At 30.0% G+C, this 19,301-nt stretch overlaps 1 protein-coding gene across 8 annotated transcripts in view; it reads left to right on the forward strand.

The window, feature by feature from the left end:
• The window catches only part of LOC126898779 (protein timeless), a 57,503-nt gene extending 42,919 nt beyond the window's left edge, over positions 1 to 14,584 (forward strand). For 3 of the 8 annotated variants that reach the window (XM_050673107.1, XM_050673110.1, XM_050673112.1), the window contains 4 exons: positions 1,469 to 1,587; positions 1,647 to 1,773; positions 3,703 to 3,777; positions 14,400 to 14,578. In XM_050673107.1, the coding sequence (XP_050529064.1) occupies positions 1,469 to 1,587; positions 1,647 to 1,773; positions 3,703 to 3,777; positions 14,400 to 14,489 (411 nt within the window). In that variant the 3' untranslated portion in view covers positions 14,490 to 14,578. Of the gene's footprint in view, positions 1 to 1,468; positions 1,588 to 1,646; positions 1,774 to 3,702; positions 3,778 to 5,715; positions 6,945 to 14,399 lie in introns of those variants that run through there. The other 5 variants (XM_050673109.1, XM_050673111.1, XM_050673108.1 and 2 more) reach the window with 5 other exon arrangements.
• The last annotated feature ends 4,717 nt before the right edge of the window (positions 14,585 to 19,301 follow it).

Below are 19,301 nucleotides of genomic sequence, written 5' to 3' on the forward strand. Positions count from 1 at the left end.
AAAAAAAAAAATTTGACCTCTGGACTTGTCTTCATGGTGTAAATGGCTATCGAATGCTATTTTTGTGTGAAAATTCTCGATTTTATAATTTACATTTTTTACTTTAAAGTGCTATAACTTTTTAAAAAAAGTATGGATCAATACAATTTTTTCATGAGAAGTAGTATTTATATACATCTTTCATTGGATATACTTTTTTTTCTAATCAGACTATTTCTCTATATATGGGGGGGCTTCAAATATAAAAAATGCATATAAAAAGTAGAACTTTTTCAACTTAACTTTTGAAAGTGTTCCGGAAGGTCTGACACTTTTATATATATCTTAAATTAAAGCTAATGTAATATACTTTAATTTGAAAAAAAAAAATTTGACCTCTGGACTTGTCTTCGTGGTGAAAGTGGACATCAAAGTTAATAAAAAAATACGATTTTAGTAAAATAATTTTTTTTAATATTTTTAACTTAATAATGCTCTAACTTTTTCAAAAATGAACATATCAATATAATTTTTTTTTATATAGATGCTTGATGTCTTTACTTATCATTTGGTATATTTTTTTTGTAAATCTGACACTTTATCTGCCCACAGGGGGGGATTTAAAATGACAACTTTTTCACAAAAAATTAACTTTTTCAACTTAACTTTTGAAAATGTTCCGGAAGGTCTGACACTTTTATATATATCTTAAATTAAAGCTAATGTAATATACTTTAATTTGAAAAAAAAAAATTTGACCTCTGGACTTGTCTTCATGGTGAAAACGGCTACCGAATGCTATTTTTGTGTGAAAATTTTCGATTTTATTATTTATATTACATTTAACTTTATAATGCTATGACTTATTGAAAAGTTTATGGATCCACACAATTTTTTTATGAGAAATAATATTTTTTAATAAACCCTTTTTCATTCGACATACTTTATCTTAATCGAGATATTAATAAGGAACCAGCAGATCAAGTAGCTTTTGGAATAAAGGACCAATTTTTTTTAAATTAAACACTACCTAAAGATTTGCATTGAAGTGTTTATTTTTGATAGTGATTTTAATCACTATCAGATATCAATATACTTGATCCAAATATGCCACGTCACCACTGTGCCGCGACGCCCCTGTGCTGGGTTTTTTATTAATGTATTGAAATATATAGGATTTTTATGTGTATATATTAGTAATTTGTAGCAATATTATAGACTAGCAGTAGGTATACAAGAGCATATAGACTCCCTTTGTATTCCTCGTGTATCTAATAATTCCAATTTAAAATTGTTTTCTAGAAAAGTCCAATTTTAAAAAAATAGTTCTCAATTAAACAAAGCATCTCATCTAAATAACGATTTTCAATACGAAAAATATTATTTAAAGTAGTGCCTAGAGCCTATGAATATTCAAATTCCGCCCTGTGAACAGACCTCGTACATAATGTTAAAAGCATACAAAGTAATTTATTTATTTGTTGCATAGAGGTGGTCGGATCTAATAGAATATGCCATTCATAAATTTTTGAGTCTATCTCAGTCACATGATCCATTATTAACATTAAATAAATCGTTAAATTCACGGGAACGTAGTGAAATTTTTAAGTAAAGATTATTATTTCAAATAAATTTATATAAAAACTAATAACTATTGTTTTTTTCAGTTGGACTAAACAAGAACAAAATGCTTTATTGGTATACTACTTAGAATGTACCACACACGATGACCCAATTGGAAAAGTAGTAAAGATGTATGCTGATAGTGGTAGTATACGGAAAACAAAATCTAGTGTAAGTTAGTTCTTTATAATAACGAAAAAGTTAGTAAATGAATATCGTTATTTTCAAGTGATATTTTTTATACTGTAACTCAGATTAATTTAATTAATTTTTCACGACATTATACTTGTAAAAATACTAAATTTAAATTTTTATTCAATATTTTAATTATTCACTTACGCATTGTAAAAGTGTAATTTTGAACCGCGACATAGCTTCATGTTTTAAGTTTTTACACTTTGTGTTAGTAATAATATATAAGCAAATTCTTGCATATATATGAATTAATTATTTCATTTATTACTTAAAAACAAACTTATTGTTTACCTAGTATAAACAGCATATCAGTTTTTTTTTCGTGAATATTATGAAACTTTTCGAACAGGTTAAGATAAATTTTTGAATAGCTTTATTTATCTTAATTTGATACCTTATTAGCACTTATTATAAAAATATAACTACTTCAAATAATATTGATAACTTATGAGTTACTTTATAGACAATTTAATGTAAATTAAATTTACATTAAACTATTTAATATTTCTTTAAAACTTTTAGAAACCAAAAAACTAAATATATTTTTTCGATTTTCTGTGATATTATTTATGTTTATATCTTTAATCATACAAGGATATCAACTTCTTTTTTAACTTCGATGCGAAGCTGAGAAGGTATTGGTTTTACTATGATGTGTTTTTTTTTTTTTTTTTTTTTTCTGTTACCACTTTTTCTCAGCTCTCACCGAACCGATTTCTTTCAACGATACGTCAAAAGATCACAAATCGTATCTAGTCGAAGAAATTACCCTTCAAAATTGAAAAAATTTACCTCGTTCCCCGTAAATGGGGGAAACCTCCAAAAAAATTACAAATTTAAAAATCGCTAATTTTCGAAATTTTTTCAATTTTTTTTACTAAAAACTGCCGTAACTTTTTCAAAAATGAACATATCAATATAATTTTTTTTTATATAGATGCATGATATCATTACCTTTCATTTGGTATATTTTTTTGTTATATCTGATCCTTAAACTGTCCACAAGGGGGGATTTAAAATGACAACTTTTTCAGAAAAAATTAACTTTTTCAACTTAACTTTTGAAAATGTTCCGGAAGGTCTGACACTTTAATATATATCTTAAATTAAAGCTAATGTAATATACTTTAATTTGAAAAAAAAAAAATTGACCTCTGGACTTGTCTTCATGGCGAAAATGGCTACCGAATGCTATTTTCGTGTGAAAATTCTCGATTTTATTATTTATATTATATTTAACTTTATAATGCTATAACTTATTGAAAAGTTTATGGATCCACACAATTTTTTTATGAGAAATAATATTTTTTAATAAACCCTTTTTCATTCGACATACTTTATCTTAATCGAGATATTAATAAGGAACCAGCAGATCAAGTAGCTTTTGGAATAAAACACCAATTTTTTTTTAAATTAAACACTATCTAAAGATTTGCATCGAAGCGTTTATTTTTGATAGTGATTTTTATCACTGTCAGATATCATTATACTTGATCTAACTATGCCACGTCACAGGGGGGTTTTTTCAAATAGAAATATACATAATTAACTTGTTTATTTAATAAATAATGATCTAGTTAAGAAAATGACTGGTTCATAACAACCTTTGGAAAACTAATAACTTTTTTTTTAAATTATTTTATAATAATGCATTTATTAATATTATTTTGATACCTAGGCTGGGAGGAAAATAAGAAGTGAGAAATGTTTAGCTATAAAAATAATATAAACGTATCATCTCCAGTGTATATTTTTTAAATGCTTTTATATTTTTTAATATTTTAATATTTTTTAAAGGTTGTTTTGGGCTAATCATTTTTTAATAAGTTCATTATCTATTGAATAAGTTAGATAATAATACTTGAAAAATTAAAGTAACACCATATTATTTATTTTAAAAAATAGGTTTTGGAACAGTTATTACAGCAGGACATCATAAATGAAGAGCAATATAATAAGTATAAACAGGAAATTCAAGAGGTTACTGTTTACATACTATAAGATTTATACTGATTTTAAATACTCACATTATTTTGGATTAATAACTTTTGTGTCTACCATCATAATTACTCAGTTAATACCGACTGAAAATTTTCAAAAATATGTCGAAGTTCAAACATTTTTTTAAGACATTAATATCAAAATTAGTAAAAAAAAAATTTCCGGTCTCCGCAATTAGAAGAACTCTCTTCAAAAATACCATAATTTAAATGGATAGATTTTTATGGATATGTTAGCTTTAATAATTTCCCTGTAGATAAGGGATAAGAATACTTCCACGGCCCCTGTGCCAGACGTAAGAGGCGAATAATGAGGTTGTGTCAGATCGACACCGGCGTAAAAATTTTTGTCAAATACTATGAGGTTTCCTGAACAAAACTTAGTCGAATTGTCCTATCTCGGATGGACGCAGGGACAACAGAAAGTAGTTAAAAACGGAAAAGGCCAATAGAATAAAGTGTTTGATACCAGCCGGACAACTTGTGCGGTAGCTGTTTCATCAATCATGTGTACAGGTCTACCCAACGCTTGTAGTGTCAACGTTGTAGGGACATCACGACTTATATCTAGGCTGGATTCGTGTATAAGGGAGAAAGATAGATACCAAGTTACAATAGGTACTTGGAATGTTGGAACATTAACTGGTAGAAGTGGAGAATTAGTAGAAGTATTGAAGAGGAGAAAAGATAACATTTGTTATGTGCATGAAACTAAGTGGAAAGGAGAAAAATCAAGGGAAATAGGTGAGGGTTAATAGTACAAAGAATGGTGTAGGGATAATAATAGATGAGGAGATGAAAAGTAGAGTAGTAAAAGTAGCTAGAAAAAGTGACAGAATTATGGTCGTAAAATTGATGTTCGAAGAAAAAGTGCTGAATGTAATAAGTGCCTTTGCACCATAAGTGGGATGTGATGAAATAGACAAGGAAGTATTTTGGAGAAAGACGGATGAGGTTATGCTAGGGGTACTTGGCAATGAGGATGCGGTGATAGGTGGAGATATAAATGGACATGTAGGTAATGAAAGGAGAGATTGAAAGAATACATGGAGGGTATGGTTTTAGTGGAAAGAATGAGGCTGGAGAAAGAATCCTGGATTTCGTAGTATTGTATGATCTTGCTGTGGTTAATACTTATTTTAGAGAGAGGGAAGAACATTATATAACATATAAAAGTGGGAGGAATAGATCACAGATTAATTATTTTATGTGGAAGAGAGAGAGCGTAAAACGAATAAAAGATTGTAAAGTTATACCAGGCGAGAGTGTAATTACAAAACATAGACTGATGGTAATGGAGTTGTGGTGTACCGAAAAAAGAATAAAAAAAATATGAGGAAACACAGGGGGAAAATCGAAGATCCGGTGGTGGTAATTGAAAGGGGAAAATGAAAAAGAGTTTGTAAAGATGGTAAAAGAGAGACGGTGTGGAATGTAAAGGGAGACATAAATTATGTGTGGAATAGATTTGCTAGTTGCGTAAAGAATACTGCAAAGGAGATTGTAATAATAAAGAGATAATAAAAAGCTGAGAAGGTATTGATTTTGGAACTATGATATTTGCATGTTAGAAAGTCATATATTGAGAATAATTTATTTCTATAAATAAAAACAAAGTTAGTGATTGTATATTATTCTTTGTGATTAATCAGAGACATAATTTCAGATTGTACTAGGATGGGGAACATTTTGACCGACCCATCTTACAAATCATCTCGCGGTTCATTTCCTAACATCTAATCCCTATTATATATATTATAAAAGTTATCATAATATAACTTCTTCTTAAATAATTTTGACGATAATAATTAAATAATTTTCAATCGAATTTTCTATGAAATAACTTTTTGAATCATAAAAAAAATTAAATAGTAAGTCTTTTTCATTAGTTAAAATACAATCTCATTACTTTTCTTAGATTATTATAAATTGGCTATTAAGAAGGTACGGTCAGCTCAAAAATTATCTGGCCAGCAAGAGTGTGAATTGATTGACTCCAGTTTTTATTAAAAATTAGACTAGAGCAAATACTCAAGTTGCCTCCCAAATGACGCACCTATAATTAATGATGATATCAGACATTATATAATGGCTATCATGAAATTGTAAATATGTAGAATACAAATGATGTAAACTAAAAAAATTGTCCTTAATTAAAATACTTCGGTAAAAAGTAAAATAAAGTAGTTTCTTATTTATGAAATTCTTTTATAAATTTAGAGTTAAATTAACTAGCCCGCTCAGTTGGAAATGTCAATACACCGCGCGCGTGTCTTTTAATTGCTAACAATTTTTACTAAGTGAAAAAGAATTTATTTAATCAAAAACTCGGGAAAGGAATATCAAATAATACTATATAAATACATAATATTTGTTCAAAGAACTTCTTTTTTAAAATAATATTTATTAACACATAAATTAAAGCAGAAATAATGTGCTATGTAACTTTTTTTTTTATCGTAATTTATTTTATTTTTTACAGAATATTATTGTACTGGAAAATCTTGATATATGTTTGAAATTAAAAATTTAGTTTAAAAAAACTAAAAAAACACATTTTTATAGAACAGGCGTGACCAACGTGCGGTCCGCGACACTGTTCTATGCGGCCCATAGTTTAATATAGAATTTGAATAAAACAGAAAAATTTGATAAATGCTTTATTTTAAATATGTCAGAAAAAAATTCAAATACAAAGTTAAAATCAGTGTGAAACTTGACGTTGTTTTTGTAGTGACAACTTCTTGATGTCAAATTCAAATTTTGTAGTGGCAGCCCTTAGTAAGTAATGAAGATGATCATCTGTAAGGTGAGATCTTTCTTTGCTTTTGATACATTTTATCCTTGAAAATGTTTGTTCACACAGATATGTCGATCCAAACATTGAAAAAACACGTTGAGCCAGTTTTTTTAATTCAGGAAAATTATCATCGTCAAGATTTTTGTAAAAATTTGGTAAATTCTTTCGATTTTCTTCGTACAAGTCCTTTTGTAAAGTATTAGTTTTCAGTTCTATTATTTCCATTTGAAAATTTTCCTGAACTACAGCTTCATCCATCTGAAAAGGATTTTCAATCAATCGAAACAACATACTTTGTTCTTTAAGTTTTTTAAACCGTGTATGAAAATCCGTTTTTAATTTTTCCAACAAGTCTACAAATTTTACAATTGAAAAATTAAAAAAATTCTTTTCTTGTATTTTTTTACAGCAATTAAAGTGTATAAAATTGTTATTTTCAATTTGTCTACTAAATAGATTTAGTTTCAGCTCAAAAGCGGACACGTCATTTAAGAGTTTAAATATGAATTTGCCCTGTGTCTGTAGTTTTAAATTTAAATCATTGCAGTGACTAGATATGTCGGTCAAAAAGGCTAAGTCCCAAAGCCACAATGAATCAGAAAGTTGAACGAATGTTTTTCCTTTCTCCGTCATAAAAATCTCTATCTCAGCAAGAAGATTAAAAAAGCGTGATAATACTTGGGCTCGGCTTAACCAACGTACCTGGTTGTGGTAAAGAACATCGGAAAATTCACTACCGACTTCTTCCAAAAATGCNCAATTCACTCCCGACTTCTTCCAAAAATGCTTGGAATTGCCTATGATTCAAGCCACGGGAACGAATAAAGTTCACAATGTCTCTAACAACATTCATGACGTGGTCCATTTCGAGTACTTTGCAACATAACGCCTGCTGGTGAATAATGCAATGAACAGGCAATGGCTGTTCTAAATTTTGAGTGGCCATTTGATGCAAAATTTTTGTGACTAATCCATTTTTTGAACCAATCATGCTTGGTGCACCATCTGTTGTTAGTCCGCAAAGATTTTTCCAATTTAAATTCAACTTTGTTATGCACTGCAAAACTTCTTCAAAAATGTCATCTGCAGATGTGCGGTCTTTCATACTCTGTAAAGATGCAAGCTCTTCAGTTATTGTAAATTCTCGATCTATTCCCCGCACAAAAATGAGTAATTGCGCTGTATCACGATTGTCCGTGCTTTCGTCCAAAGCCAAGGAAAAAAAAGAAAACTGTTCTGCTTTTGTTTGCAACTGATCTTGTAAATTTTTACCAATGTCTTCTATGCGACGAGTAATGGTGGGCCGAGATAGACTTATTTCTTTGAACGCAGAGCATTTCTCAGGAGCGATTTCTTCAATAGCTGCGATGATGCCCTTTTTAATAAACTCGCCACTATTAAGCGCTTGTTGGTATTTCGCAATAAGATTTGCAATCTTATAACTTGCTGTAACGATATCGTCCTTTCCTTTTACTTGTCGCGAAAACATACTTTTGACAGCGCTTGTCTCGTCCGCGAATTTTTTTTTGATAACTCCAATTTAGATTCGCGAGCCTTATCTTTAATACTTTCATATTTTGATTTGTGTTTGGTTTCATAATGCCTCTGAATATTAAATTCTTTATAAACAGCCACAGATTCACGACAAATAAAACAAGTTGGTTTCTCGTCGAATTGAATGAAAAAGTATTTATACATCCAAATGTCCTGAAAATGACGATTTTATTCGGAAATTTCAGACATTTTTATTAGAGTATTTATCACAGAGCTAAAAAAAATTATTTTTATTACCAATAATTCAATGCACTTAAATATCACTTTCACTGGAATATAGTCGCTTTCACATTATAAGCAGGAAACTAACTGACTCAAGTGTGCAAAGGACGCATCAATTAATAGTAGGCAAATGTTAGTGTTTATATTTATTTATAGTATCAATGTTTTCTATCACCTTTAATCCCGCTCGTTTATGACCATATTTGGTAATGTTTACAATCTAAGTAGGTTTTTGATAATGTTTACAATAAAGGTAGATGTTAGATAGATAACACATTTAATAATGTTTATAATATGGGTAGATTTAAGTTAGATTATTAAAAAATTTTCAAAATGTGAATTTTCATAGATATGCGGCCCGTCTAAGTTTTGCTGAAATGACAAATGGCCCGTAAACTTAAAAAGGTTGTTGTTAAAAATGCCTGTTATAGAACATCGAACTAAAAAGTTTAAAATAATTTTTAAAATAATACTAGTATTTTTCATTCATTATTGTTTTAAGCTTATTTTATAAATTATTTTTAACTTTTTAGTTCGATGTGCTTTAAAAGCGTGTTTTTTTAAACTTTATTTTCGAATAAAATGGTTCAAACAACATTGCAAAATCTGTAAGTCTCATGATCGCAAAATCGTAGTCAGGATATTGTAACGGACGTTTTTTATCTCTTTCAAAGATATTGCTACAATAGCAAGTTGCGTGTTCACTTTTGTCGAATTTCAATACTCTATAATGCTGTTCTCGCTTTCTTGTGTTCAGAAAAATGCAGCTTCGCGAGTTTTCTCGTAATGGGATATGACAAAGTCGATACGCACATTCTGCAGCCGATACTTGTCGTTCATGAAGAATCTTCATATATATCCTGAACAGTTTGTGTGAAATATCAGTCTCTTTACGTTGATTTTGCTGTATTGCTTGTGCAATTTCAGAATCTACGCCTTCAGGTTTTGCTTTCGATAGATATTTTGCTATATAGTACGCTATCGCTTCGTTTGATCCGCACGGCTGAATATCCATGTTACCTGTCCATAATCTTAATAACTCTGCGTGGTAATTATTTACCACGCATCTTCCAATCGACGCTTAAGTAAACAAATTCTACCTTCATTACAAAGAAATTCATCTGATAAATGTGATTCAGTTCGTGTTTTGTTATATTCTTGATGTGGAAAGTTAAATCGGCATCTGACAGAGGTATTATTTTTTGTACAAGTATATGTATGCCGATGAATTTGACATTTCTTAACTAGCTCGTGATGCCGCCCTGAAATAATGCCTAACGACAGTTCCAGGGTGGCCCATAATAATGCAGACTGCGTAAAAAAAAAAAAAGCTAGATCGTGAAGCTCTGGATCTTCTTCTTCTGTAGGTATTCTACAGCAACAGTTAATATCGAGAAGAAGTTTCTCTTCTTTCGAGTTAAACTCTGGATGATTTTCAATTCAAAACCATATGAAGGTGAGGACTGCCCCAATTCTGGAACTCAATACGCCACTAATGGTCTTTCACTTTGCTGCCAAATATGTCATCATTGTTTTTGATAAATGTCATTGGCGCATTTACTCTAAACATGAAATGTCGACTCAAAATTACTGGGTACTTTTCGATAAGTCTTTGAGTCTTATAAATGTCGAACGTATTAGGATAAATATCAAGTCTACCATCAACTATTAATAATAAAGCTCTTTGTTGATCTAATCAGTTGAGAGCTAAATGTTACTAAGTAGGTTGGAGCTCCCAACATCTGATTTGACTATTAGTTCGTTCAAGGCTGATCTCCACTAAGCTGCAGAACCTCTCAATTTTTTCACATACAGAGAGACGTTTTCAACTACTCCTTCTTGATTAACGATTTTCTTACTACATGCTGATATAGTGCTTTTGATACGATAATATTCAAAAAAGGATAAGGCGTAAAAGAGATAGTCGTTGCGTTGAAATATTGTATCACTTCCCAAAATTCTAAATTGAAAATAGTCTAATGCTGTAATATTTACGGGTCTTTGCTCTTTAAAACTGCACTTTCTATAAGGAAATAAGAAGTACCAGGCAAATTCTTCTGCTTTCAGTTTATGGCCAAAATTAACGATATTGTCTTTCGTTTTACGAGTGATCTCAATGAGATTCTGTGAAACCTGTAATTCATCTTCCACATTGGGTTGCATTACATCAATCGGTGCCATCACTGATGTCTTTTGAAATTATTTGATCAGTTAATTTCTGTTGAGAAGTGATAATTTCATGTGAAGTAATATTTGCCATTGTAATGCATCACTCCGAATGATTGTTCACCTGTTATCAATATGCCGGCGCTATATACCACGAACAGATCTTCCGATTCTAAGGCTCGGCTTTCAGTCACATGCTAACGCAAATGCTGCAAACGAGATTCTTTGTCTAGTTCAGATTCCAGGGCTCGGATCTCAGCCATGTGCTGACGCACTTGCTGTAAACGAGCTTCTCTGGCCTCCTTTGAGTGCATGGCTATATAATTTTTCATATAGAGCCTACTTTTCTCTAATTCCTCGCTTGAGAGTCCTGCAGTTCTTTTAACTGAGTTTTCTCTAGTTTTCTTTAATGTTCTTGTTGTCTTATTGGACAACTTGCTTCCTGTAACAGTATACTTTCCAGTAGTCAAGTTACCCACTTCTGAAGAGCTGCAGTCATTTGATAACGACGCCTACGAACCTGCTCTCTCGCCCTGATCAAACGCCGATACCTTATACTAAAGTTCTACTTGACACGATCTCTCGCATCCTCAACGCTTACATTAGCTGTCCTCATATCACAAAATATCTCTTAATGAAAATAAAGCGTGTTAATATATAAATTTTAATAGAAATTAGAATATATATATACATGTAAAGCAACTCAAGTACAAAAATGTATCATACACAAGGTAGAGCCGTATTTTGTGGACCTCGTATTAGTCCTGTATCGTCATTTTTTGTCACTACCTACATGTGCCGGAAGTGGGTATTTTGCGCGCCTTCAGCCTTCCTTGGATGTGGTAGCCGTTTCTCAGACTTCCCCTCCGAAATCGAACCCTGATTTCCCGTTATCCGTAATTAATTACTACGTAATTAATAATACAAAAAGTTTTATGGGACCCAGTTGTTAAATGCTATAACGAACGCGTTGATATGGAGTGTATTGTACACTATTTGTCTATCGCTGTCGTTGCAATTTTAAGTGTATCAGCGGCGGCGCCTCATGCGCGCGTTAAAGATTATAAAGACAAACAACTGATTAATCTACTTGTTTTAATATTTAAAAAAATAACTAACGAAGTGGAAATCTATAATTGTTGCGCTATTGACAATTTATGATAACCGGGTGAGGAATTCACTGCTGTCGAACTGTGTGATTGAAATAACTCGGAGACAAGGGAATGTGAAGGAAACCTAGCTGTTTTATTTGAAAAATAAAATTTTAAAAAAAACAAATGAAGGTGAAGCAAAAAAAAGCAAATGGTTTTTTTATCTTGATCCACTGTAAGACTGGTTACATCCTTACTGGGGAGCCAGTTGGCACGACTTACGTCGCAATAATATAGTCTACACTGGTTTTGAGGGTAGAGAACCGTGAACCGTTTATTATCAACAACAACAGGTTATTTAAAAAACAAACGGTTAGCAGCGTTGATGGTGACGGTGCGAATCGGTTCGTCGAGTTCGATCGTGTGGCACGTCCGGAGTACATCATTGACGTTGTCACTTTAACAACGGGAAGAAGACTCACGTATCATTTACGGCGGGTCGTCGTCGGGCGTGCGGCACTTACAGAACTTTGCACCGTGGCGTATGGCACGCGGCATTGGTCAGTCTAACAAAAATATTTATAGTAGGGCGACGGCTGATAAAGGTGGCACGAGTGGCGAGGCCGTGTCACAATAAAAATTTGTTTAAGTATGTATATATGCGTGTTGTCAATATTATATATATATATAATATTGACGATACGCACACGTGTACGTGTACGAAAACCAATAATAAAATTATACAGGAATAGTGTTGCCGGCGTGTAGTGAATGCGTTACGAGAGTCTAGTCTTAAGGACATAGACGACAGGATATGCGAGAATAATAACACGTGTCGCGTGGAGAGTTACAAACATAGAAATATACATACAGGTGAAACTAATATAAGCGTGTTAAATCGCTCCAAATAATATCACTTATAAAATTGTGATAATACGGGATTAGGGACCGTTTAAGACACTGATATTGATTTTCTCTGATACTATAAAATTTACGAATTGTTACATAGTGCGTTATTTTTAAGATTTAATTAGTTTTTCCTCGGGAGAAGAATAAAGTAGACTCATCCAATTTTTATGAATCTTCCTCAAAAAAAAATATATTATTTAAAAAAATCATGCATTTTTTTGAGAAACAAATTATTCTTATACATGATTTTTGAGAAACATAATTTTGAAATTTCATTTTAATATGAAGTATTAATTCTCACTACCAGTCATTCCACAAAATATCCTCTAATGTCTCTTTTGGGTACTCCTCATTCAATAATTTTTCAAAATACTCTTTCCACCTTTTTTTCACATCATCATTACTCGAGAGTACTTTATTATCAACACTTTTTATACACCTTATATAATGATAATCTTTAGACCTTTTCTCTCTTATCTTTGCAAGTCTATAGATTTCTTTCTTGCATTCCTTTGTTCCTAGCCTATCATACAACTTATCATACCTCCTTAACTTCGCCTTAGTGCACACTTGGCTTCTTTGCACAAGCGTTTATGCTCCATCCAATCATCTCTCCTTTTGCTCTTCTGCCATACTTTAAATTGCTTTTTCTTTCTTTCTATGATTTTTTGGACGTCCTCATCCCACCACCAGGTTTCCTTGTTTCAATCTCCTTTGCAATATTCTTTACACAACTATCAAATCTATTCAACACATCATTTATATCTCCCTCGAAATTCCACACCGTCCTCTCTTTTACCGTCTTTACAAACTCTTTTTCATTTTCCCCTTTCAATTTCCACCTCCAGATCTTCGATTCTCCCTATGTTTCTTCTATTTTTATTTATTCTCTTTCCGGTACACCACAACTCCAATACCATCAGTCTATGTTGTGTATTTACACTCTTGCCCGGTATAACTTTACCACTTGTGGTGCATAGGCACTTATTACATTCAGCACTTTTTCTTCGAACATCAATTTTACGACCATAATTCTGTCACTTTTTCCAGCTATTACTACTACTTTACTTTTCATCTCCTCATCTATTATTATCCCTACACCATTCTTTGTACTATTAACCCTCACCTATTTCCCTTGATTTTTCTCCTTTCCACTTAGTTTCATGCACATAACAAATGTTATCTTTTCTCCTCTTCAATACTTCTACTAATTCTCCACTTCTACCAGTTAATGTTCCAACATTCCAAGTACCTATTGTTACTTTGTATCTATCTTTTTCCCTTATGCAAGAGTCCAGCCTAGAGTTAAGTGATGATGTCCCTACACCGTTGACACTAAAAGCGTTAGGTAGACCTGTACACATGACTAGTGAAACAACTATTGCACAAGTTGTCCGGCTGATATCAAATACTTTATTCCTTAGACCTTCTCCGTTTTTAACTTCTTTCTGTTGTCCCTGCGTACATCCGAGGTAGAATAATTCGACTAAGTTTTGTTCAGGAAACCTCATGGTATTTTACAAAAATTTTACGCTGACTGTAGTCCTGACGCAACCTCATTAGTCGCCTCTTACGACTGGCAGAGGGGCTGTGAAAATATTCTTATCCCTTATCCACAGGGAAATTTCTTATAAAATTACTATTTTTATTTTTAACTGGTTATACTTTTTGAAAAATTTCTTTTATTTATTTGAAATTTTATCTAATATTTCTTTATGGTAATACCTTTTTATTAAACTTAAACAAAAATCCAATGAATAGGAGCTATTTAATTAATAGTTGCTAATAAAACATTAATAACACTTAGGTATTTGTTTTTATCAACATTTTTTATTTTATCTTCTTATTTTTCTTGTTCAGGAATCTTTAAAAAACACAATGGTAAAAGGAAACACAAAACATAATTTCTTGGGCCACTTCATCAATATGAATGTTGATCCTACTGTTTAACTTATTTGTGCATAACTACTGAAGTATGATATTATATCTGATTATTCCAAATAAATAAAAAATAATACAATAAATAAATGTATTGTCAAAAATTAGTTTGTAAATTTATTATATAATTTTTATAATTAATTATTTTCAAATTATTATTCATTCTTATTATTAATATATTAAAAGTAATAATTTCTAACCTACTTTTTTTCGTCCTCTAAAATGAAAGTTTATAATAAAAAAATATATGTATATATGACTATGACTTTTAGCTCAACTTACAAGTTTGAAATTGACATCATTAAATAGAAAAAAATGAAACTGTTAAGATTAATATGCATTCAGTAAATTTTATAATTACTATTTAAAGTAAATTTATTAGAAAATCTTTTTTTTTGCATTTTTATCGTAATAGATCACTTAAATATAAATCATTGTAATCATTTCTAAGTAACTTTTGGCGTTTAAAAAGATTCTACAATTGAAATATGCAGAACTGAATTAATTTTAATTATTTACTTTAACTAAAAGAACCAATAAAAAAAAAGTTGTTAAAAAGATTTACTCAATTGAGCGTATTATAAAATATGATAATAATTGTAAAAATTCATCGTTAAAATTAGGTGAAACTAAAAATAATTTTTTTTAGATTTATGATTTATATAGCAACATGTTACAAAAAAATTTGGAATATTATAGATGGGAAAAGCTGGTTAAGCTACTTTTTATTTGAATAAGGGATTTTTTTTCAATTTTTAAGGGTAATATCTTCAACTAAATACAAATTGTAATCATTTGAAAAAAAAACCCAGCACAGTGGTGACGTGGCATAGTTAAATCAAGTATAATGATATCTGACAGTGATTAAAATCTTTATAAAAAAAAAAACGCTTCGATGCAAATCTTTAGATAGTGTTTAATTTTAAAAAATTGGTGGATTATTCCAAAAGCTACATGATCTTCTAGTTCCTTATTAATATTATAATTAAGATAAAGTATGTCGAATGAAAATATATATATAAGTGTCAGACTTTCCGGAACATTTTCAAAGGTCAAGTTAAAAAAGTTAATTTTTTGTGAAAAAGTTGTCATTTTAAATCCTCCTCTGTGGCAGGTTTAGGGTCAGATTTATTAAAAAAATACACCAAATAAAAAATAATAACATTATGCATCTATTAAAAAAAAATTTGTGATCTTTTGACGTATCATTGAAAGAAATTGGTCCGGTGAGAGCTGAGAAAAAGTGGTAACAGACACACAAAAAAAAAAAAACACATCATAGTAAAACCAATACCTTCTCAGCTTCGCATCGAAGCTAAAAAGTAGATCAAGTGAAGGTTGGGAAAATAAATCGTAGCCACAATAAAACCACATAATAAAATAATATTAAGATAAATAAGAAATTTCATCTTACGAGGGGTGACTACAATGGTGGGAACCTTGATATTTATTGAAGTTATTAAATCTAAACGAGATAAAAATCAAATGATTTAAAAATTTTTTTCTAACAAAAAAAAAATGCAAAATACTATTTGCCACAGGCGGATTCGAACCTCGAACCCTAGGCTTGATAGACAAGTGTTACCGATTCGGTAACTGTCTGTCGCTTTCGTCAGGTGATAAAATTAACAATTTAAACTCATTCAAATTTTTAAGTTACTTTTTCGACTTTAAAAAAGCAAAAAAATTTAAATAAGTTTAACGTCTTATGTCCTATAAACTTTATTCTATGTCAATAAAATTATATAATATTCATGAAAGTCAGTGTATTCCCATTGTAAGATATTTTAAAATAAAATGAAATTCATTTTCGCTGCATTCATAGGAGTTGGAAGTAATAGAAATGCATATGTTATATAAGAACAACGATTCTGCCAGATTTGTTAGACGGCTATACAATGACGTCTATAATATAACATTGAATCGTGAACTCGCGAGTAGTGTTCTCACGTTGTATTATAGACGTCATTTGTTTAGACCTTTAACAAATTTGTTGGGTCGACTCACAGAATTGAATCATCGGAAATTTCTTCTGTTACACTTATGAGGAGGTTAAACTCCTGTTAAATAGGTGGAAAAGAAATTAAGTATGGGCCAACAACAAAAAGGTTAACATTTGAATGGTAATGGACAGAAGAGCTGGGTCAACTCACATTTTTGTGTGTAACACGAGTAATAGTTAATGTGCAGTAATGATAGAGGTAATGGACCGTCCTATTGAAACCGCCACAACACATAAAGAGGTATTCAGCCATGAAAGCACTCTGCTTGAAGTATGTGACTTCAAAAGGTGTGTATACTGTCTCAAACGCTTACATATTTGGCAAAATTTTAATGATATACAAAATATAATACGGCGTTCTGTCAGACCTTTCAACAATAACGATTATAACTATTATGTAAAATTGTTGTATGATTATTTATTTTCGTTAAATGAATAATATAAATATTTTTAAAGATAATTTTTTTTAATTTTACTATGATGTGTTTTTTTTTTTTTATGTCTGTTAAATTAACTGGTTCTGTTACTGTAGTACCCTTATGACTGGAAATAATTTTGTTTGTCAGTAAAATTTCCTAATCATTTTGTTCTTAGCATTTTTCTGAAAATGTCATAACCTAATTGGCAACATCAATTTTTGTACGTCTTAAAAAATATTTTCTAGATAGAAATTTTTTTCTTTTTCGATTCTTAAGAATTCAAAAAATGTAAACAAAACATATAATAAAAAAATCATCCTAGTAAATTCAATATTTTCTCCTGATTTGATACTATAACTTATGGAGTGAGAAAAATGTTATAAATTTTATAAATTTAAAAAAATTAATATTGTATTTATTATAATATAATATTAAACATCATACATTAATAAGTTTAACAGCGCATAAATAGTAAAAATATCTGATTAAAATAAGAAAATAATAGTCAAGTTGAATTTTAAGTGATGTTATATTATTCTGTACTTGTCTAAAAAATACGGTTATTTATTTATTTAGTGGTAAGGTATCTATTTTTAGCTTCGATGCGAAGCTGAGAAGATATTAATTTTACCATGATGTGTTTATTTATTTTATTTTATTTTATTTTTTTTTTGTGTCTGTCACTACTTTTTCTCAGCTCTCATAGGACCGATTTCTTTCAAAAATACGTCAAAAGATCACAAATCGTATCTAGTTGAAGACATTACCCTTAAAAATTGAAAAAAATTCCCTCGTTCCCCGCAAATGGGGGAAATATCCAAAAAAATTACAAATTTAAAAATCGCTAATTTTCGAAATTTTTTCACTTTTTTTTCTTAAAACTTCCATAACTTTTTGAAAAATCAACAAATCAACATAATTTTTTTTTATACTAAAACCTTAGATATTTACCTTTCATTTGATATCATTTTTTTGAAAATCTATCACTTAACCTGCTCATTGGGGGGGATTTAAAATGGCAACTTTTTTACAAAAATTAATTTTTTCAACTTAATTTTTGAAAATGTTCCGGAAATACTGCGTCCTTTAAACATATATCAAATTAAAGCTTATTTTATGTACTACAAAATGAAAAAAAAAAATTTGTCCCGACACTTTTTTTTCTACATTTAAACGGCTGCCGTAGTTAAAAAAACACTATTTTTGTGTTAAAATTTTCGATTTTCGATTTTAAATTTTCAACTTAAAAATGCTATAACTTTTTGAAAAATGTATATATCAGCACAAATTTTTTTTTTCTAAATACATTATAAGTACATCTTTCATTTGACATACTTTTTATTAAAATTGGACAATTTCCCCTTATATAGGGGGCGTTCAAAACTTAAAATATTGTAAAAAACATAGATCTTTTTCAACTGAACTTTTGAAAATGTTCCGGAAATACTGCGTCCTTTAAACATATATAAAATTAAAGCTTATTTTATGTACTACAAAATGAAAAAAAAAAATTTGTCCCGACGATCTATCTTCTATACGCAAATGGCTACCATATTGAAAAATATACTATTTTTGTATGATAATTATGGGTTTTGTATTTTATTTTAATAGAAGTTGATGTTGCTTTTGCAATTATCCATCAATTTTTTAAAATTAAACACTATCTACAGATTTGCATCGAAGCGTTTCTTATGATAGTGATTTTAATCACTGTCAGATTAAATCTATACTGGACCCTACTATGCAATGTCTCCACTATGCCGCGACCCCACTGTGCTACCGTTTTTTAAATTTTGTTTACTAAAAACTGCCGTAACTTTTTCAAAAATGAACATATCAATATAATTTTTTTTTTTATAGATGCTTGATGTCTTTACCTATCATTTGGTATTTTTTTTTTGTAAATTTGACCCTTTATCTGCCCACAGGGGGGATTTAAAATGACAACTTTTTCACAAAAAATTAACTTTTGAAAATGTTCCAGAAGGTCTGATACTTTTTTATATATCTTACATTAAAGGCAATGTAATGTACATTAATTTGAAAAAAAAAAATTGACCACTGGACTTGTCTTCGTAATGAAAATGGCTAACGAATACTATTTTTGTGTGAAATTTCTCGATTTTATATTTTAAATTTTTTACTTCAAAAGGCTATAACTTTTTAAAAAATGTATGGATCAATACAATTTTTTCATGAGAAGTAGTATTTATATACATCTTTCATTCGACATACTTTTTTTTAAATTAGACTATTTCCCAATATACAGGGGGCTTCAAATATAAAAAATGCATATAGAAAGTAGAACTTTTTCAACTTAACTTTTGAAAGTGGTCCGGAAGGTCTGACACTTTTATATATATCTTAAATTGAAGCTTATGTAATATACTTTAATTTGAAAAA

This window comes from Daktulosphaira vitifoliae, unplaced genomic scaffold, assembly GCF_025091365.1.
Source record: "Daktulosphaira vitifoliae isolate Bord-2020 unplaced genomic scaffold, ASM2509136v1 Scaffold_2, whole genome shotgun sequence".
NCBI classification, from domain to species: Eukaryota; Metazoa; Arthropoda; class Insecta; order Hemiptera; family Phylloxeridae; genus Daktulosphaira; species Daktulosphaira vitifoliae.